This window comes from Manacus vitellinus, unplaced genomic scaffold (genome assembly GCF_001715985.3).
Source record: "Manacus vitellinus isolate BGI_N305 unplaced genomic scaffold, ASM171598v3 scaffold_64_pilon, whole genome shotgun sequence".
NCBI classification, from domain to species: Eukaryota; Metazoa; Chordata; class Aves; order Passeriformes; family Pipridae; genus Manacus; species Manacus vitellinus.
The window spans coordinates 738,966-743,736 of NW_021940718.1; the positions used below are offsets into that span (position 1 = coordinate 738,966).

At 65.0% G+C, this 4,771-nt stretch overlaps 1 protein-coding gene across 1 annotated transcript in view; it reads left to right on the forward strand.

The window, feature by feature from the left end:
• Positions 1 to 4,771, forward strand: part of ANKRD24 (ankyrin repeat domain 24) — a 9,615-nt gene that overhangs the window by 2,174 nt on the left and 2,670 nt on the right. The window contains exons 2-16 of the mRNA XM_029963863.1: positions 845 to 975; positions 1,062 to 1,150; positions 1,391 to 1,455; positions 2,077 to 2,134; positions 2,239 to 2,309; positions 2,420 to 2,526; positions 2,611 to 2,798; positions 3,298 to 3,326; positions 3,435 to 3,527; positions 3,767 to 3,871; positions 4,029 to 4,073; positions 4,174 to 4,272; positions 4,351 to 4,423; positions 4,530 to 4,651; positions 4,731 to 4,763. Coding sequence (XP_029819723.1) covers positions 845 to 975; positions 1,062 to 1,150; positions 1,391 to 1,455; positions 2,077 to 2,134; positions 2,239 to 2,309; positions 2,420 to 2,526; positions 2,611 to 2,798; positions 3,298 to 3,326; positions 3,435 to 3,527; positions 3,767 to 3,871; positions 4,029 to 4,073; positions 4,174 to 4,272; positions 4,351 to 4,423; positions 4,530 to 4,651; positions 4,731 to 4,763 — 1,308 coding nt within the window. The remainder of the gene's footprint in view (positions 1 to 844; positions 976 to 1,061; positions 1,151 to 1,390; positions 1,456 to 2,076; positions 2,135 to 2,238; positions 2,310 to 2,419; positions 2,527 to 2,610; positions 2,799 to 3,297; positions 3,327 to 3,434; positions 3,528 to 3,766; positions 3,872 to 4,028; positions 4,074 to 4,173; positions 4,273 to 4,350; positions 4,424 to 4,529; positions 4,652 to 4,730; positions 4,764 to 4,771) is intronic.

Genomic DNA, 4,771 nt, shown 5'->3' on the forward strand with positions numbered 1-4,771 from the left:
TGCTGTCCCGCTGCGGGTCAGTCCCTCGGGACAGGGATGAACGGGAGCACCGGGAAAGCGAGGTCCCTTCCAGCCCCTCTGCTGTGCACGGGGACAGTGTCGTGCCCCGTTATCCCAGCGAGGCTGGAGCATCCCAGGGGAGCTGCCCCGGCTTGGTCCTTTCCTCCTCAGGGCTGGGATTGGGATCAGTGGGGAGAACGGGGCAGGGTGGGGCTCCCTTGGGTGCTGGCTGTGTTTATTGGGGTGGCAGGGGCAGCCGGGCTCGTTCCCAAATCCCAGCTGGTCCCACTGGGTCTGTAAATGCCCTGGTCTGTGAGCTGCAAACTGGGAGGGGCTGGAGGGGACCCTCATCCCAGTCCCAGCTGAACCCTCCGTACTGGGAGTGGGACAGCACAGCCCCCAGCAGAGGGGCTGGCACAGAGACGGCCACCCCAAGGGGCAGGGCTGGGTGCAGGACAGCGGGGACGGGGACAAAGACAGCCCCCAGCCCAGCCCTGGGGACAGCACAGTGTCACACACGGTGTCACACACACAGTGTCACACACACAGTGTCACACAGTGTCACACAGTGTCACACAGTGTCACACACACAGTGTCACACACACTGTCACACACACAGTGTCACACAGTGTCACACAATGTCACACAGTGTCGCACTGTGTCACACACAGTGTCACACACCCAGTGTCACACACCCAGTGTCACACAGTGTCACACAGTGTCACACATACAGTGTCACACAGTGTCACACACAGTGTCACACACACAGTGTCACACACACAGTGTCACACAGTGTCACACAATGTCACACAGTGTCACAGAGCTCCTCTGGGCTCTCTTGCAGAGCCAGGACTGGACCAAGAACGACGAGAAGCTCCTGCAGGCCGTGGACTACAACGATGCCGGGCGGGTGACGTCGCTCCTGCTCCGCAAGGGCCTGGTGCCCACCAAGCTGGACTCGGAGGGCAAATCCGCGTGAGTGCCACCCCCCGCCCCGGGGACAGGGCCGGGGACGAGGGACACGAGTGCCACGGTGCCACAGCCCCCCGGTCTCGCTGCAGGTTCCACCTGGCTGCCACCCGGGGGAACGTGGACTGCCTGGAAGCCATGCTGGCCCACGGCGTGGATGCCATGACCAAGGACAGCTCGGGTGAGGGCAGGGCCACCACGTGCCCCTGGCTACTGCCACGGGCCGCCCAGGGCCACCTGGTTGTCCCCAGGGGACAGAGGTGACGGCCACGCCAGAAGTTCAAACCCTGAGCGATGAGGCTCCTGAGGATGTCCCTGTGTGCCCAGCCTGTGTGCCCATCCCTCTGCGTGTCCCCCAGGCTGTCCCCTGTGCCACAGACCTGCTGTCCGTGCTCTGACCCATCTGTCTGTCCCTCCCCAGGTTCCACTGCCCTGCACTTGGCCTCCAAGCACGGGCACCCCCAGTGTGTCAGCAAACTGCTGCAGGTACGGGGCAGGTGGAGAGGGAGGGAGGGGAGGAGGAGGAGGAGGAGGAGGAGGGTGCTGTGCCAGCAGAGTGTCCTCCCTGTCCTTGAACCCCCTTCCCTCACCAGTGCCCTGACCTGGCATGGTGATTCCTGGCTCTGTGTGGTGCTGCCTGGCACCTGCCCGGCCTTCTACGATGCCACAGAGCCACAGGCTGGCTGGCTGTCCCCTGTCCTTCATCACATCATGGAGCCACAGCTGGTTGTCTGTCCCCTGTCCTTCACCAGGCTGTCTGTCTGTCCCCTGTCCCCCCATGGAGCCACAGGCTGTCTGTCTGTCCCCTGCCCTCCACTGTTCCAGGGAGCTGTGTCCACTCAAGGAGTCTGTCTGTCTGTCTCCTGTCCTTCACTTGGCTGTCTGTCTGTCTGTCCTCTGTTCCACCACACCATGGAACCCCTGTCTGTCTGTCTGTCTGCCTGTCTGTCTGTCCCTTGCCATCCACCGTGCCACACAGCCATGCCCACTCAAGCAATCTGTCAGCCTGTGCCCTGCCCTCTCCCGTGCCACAGAACCACATCCCCTCGAGTGGTCTGTCTGTCTGTCTGTCCGTCCCTGTCCTATAACCCAGGCTCTGTCCCTCAGGCCTCCTGCCCTGTGGACGTGGCCGACGGCAGCGGCCGGACCGCGCTGCACCTGGCAGGTGAGTGGGGACAGTGGGGACAGTGGGGACAGTGGGGACAGTGGGGACAGTGCCACCCTGCCCTGTCCCCGGGGAGGGAGCGCTCAGCTCTGTCCCTTCCACAGCCGTCAGCGGCTGCATCTCGTGCTCCGAGATCCTCTGTGACTTCAAGGCCCCCTTGAACATCAAGGACAAGGTGAGGTCCTGCTGCTCCTCATGCTCCTCGTGCCAGGCTGTGCCTGCGGGGTGTGGAAATCAGGGGGGGATATCAGCTCTGCTCCTCCTCACCCCCCCTGCCCTGCCCAGGACGGCTCCACCCCGCTGATCCTGGCTGCCAAGATGTGCCACTCGGAGCTGTGCCGGTACCTGCTGCACCGCGGCGCCGCCGTCAACAGCCGGGACCTGCAGGGCAGGTGGGGCCGCGCCGGCGGGCACCGGGAGGGCACGTGGAGACCAAGGGGATGCCCCCCTCACCTCTGCTGTCCCCCCGTGCCCAGGACAGCCCTGATGCTGGCCTGTGAGAGCGGCAGCGTGGAGACCGTGGAGGTGCTGGTCAACGCCGGCGCCCGCGTGGCCGTGGTCGACGCCACGGGCCACGACGCCGCTCACTACAGCCTGGCCACGGGCAACGCCCTCATCCAGCACTTCCTGCAGGAGGCTGCTCAGCGCCGCTCCTGGGCCAGCGGTGAGGCAGCCGTGGCACCCTGGTGCTCCCTGTGCCCCGGGGATGGAGTGGGAGGGGGTCGTCACCCCGCGGGGGGATTGGCACCGTCAGGGCGCTTTGGGGCGGGGATGGAGGAGGCTGGGTGAGGCTGGGGGGCACATGGCCTCTTCTCCTGGGCACCAGGGCTGCCTTTGGCTGTGCTGTCACCAGCTGAGGTGGTGCTGACCCTCGGTTGCCTGGCTCGGTGTCTGCGCGTGCTTGCACACACGTGTTCACGCGTGTTTGCATGTTGAGAGGGTCTCAGTGCACGGATGTTTTCACATGTGCCTGTGTGTGCACGTGTCTCCCTGTGTCTGCACTGCATCCCTGTCCTTCAGACCCGTGTGCATCCCTGTATTTGTCTGTCTGTGTCCCCTTGAACACTGTGCACTCACGTGTGTGTGTCCCCGAGTGTCCCCACGGGCTCTGGTCCCCTACAAACTTCCCTCCTGTTTCTCTTCCCTCCCGCTCTGCCCCTCAGAAGAGGAGTCAACTGAGCAGACATCCCAGGTGAGGGTCTGCCAGGGGGTCCCCCGGGGCTCTCTGAGGTGGCACTGGGGCAGGGAGGATGGAGGTCACCGTGGGTGTGATGTCCCCTCTGCCCTGGTGTCTCCACAGACCTCTTCCCCCAGCCAGTCATCCGTCAGGGAGAAGAGCAGCACCCCGAGGAAGAGGAAGGCCCCTCTGCCTCCCCTGGGCACCCTCAGCCAGGTGAGAGGGGGTCCCCCTTAGCTCCAGGTCCTCACCTGGCTCGCTTGCAGGGCACACCCCTGTGCTGGCCTCGGGGGGTCCCCACCCCGCCAGAGCCTCTCCTTCTCTCCCTGGGGTCAGAAAGCGCCCTCAGGCACACGGTGGGATTTTTGGGGTGTCCCGTGCCAGGAGTTGGACCCGACAATCCTCATGGGTCCCTTCCAGCTCGGGGGATTCCATGATTCTGTGATTACCTGCAGGAGGACCGGGACGCCTACGAGGAGATCGTGAGGCTGCGGCAGGAACGGGCCCAGTTCCTGCAGAAGATCCGGGGCTTGGAGCAGCAGGAGAAGCAGCGCCGGGAGGTACCAGCTGCAGGGCCCTGGGGAGATGGCACCGTGTCCCTGGGGAGCGGAGGGGACAGTGGGGATGGGGACAGCGGGGATGGGGACAGCAGGGATGGGGACAGCGGGGATGGGGACAGCATTCATCCCTCCCTGTTTTCTCTCCGGGTCCTGCTAGAGGGCAGAGCTGGACGAGGGCTCCCTGCGCTCCATGGAGAAGCAGGTAAAGGCCAGTGAGGAGCTTGGGGTGCTCCTGGTGCTGGGAATGCCATCGAGACTCTGGTGGGAGCCAAGAGGACCCAATTCCTGCACCCTGCCCTCAGATCCAGGAGCTGGAGCAGCAGCTGGCGGCCCGGGATGGGGAGAAGGAGCGGCTGGGCAAGGAGGTGGAGGCTCTGCGGAGCCGCTTGTCCTCGCTGGAGGTGGGTGTGGGCAGCAGCTGGCAGTGCCAGGGGCTGGGAGGGGTGTCAGTGAGGGTCACCACCACCCTGCGTCCCCAGAACGAGAAGGAGAACACGAGCTACGACATCGAGACGCTGCAGGATGAGGAGGGAGAGCCACTTGAGTTCCCAGGTAGGGCCCTGAGGGCCTCCCGAGGCCACCTCGGGGGGGTGGCACTGGGGAGTGGGGGTGTGGGTGGGCACGGGTGGGCACCGAGCGGAGTCCCTGTGCCCCGCAGGAGCGGAGCTGCTGCTCTCCAAGAAGACGCTGAGCCCCTCGGCCGAGGAGCTGCTGGCCACGCTGCAGGGGCAGGTGCAGTCCCTCACCGTGCAGAACAAGGAGCTGAGAGACAAAATACAGGCACGTCCCCGTCTGTCTGTCTGTCTGTCCCTCCCTCCTCTGCCCCCTGTCCCGCGGGGGCCTCACGGTGTCCTCGCAGGTGCTGGAGAACTACGAGCGGGATGAGAGCAGCGTGACCTC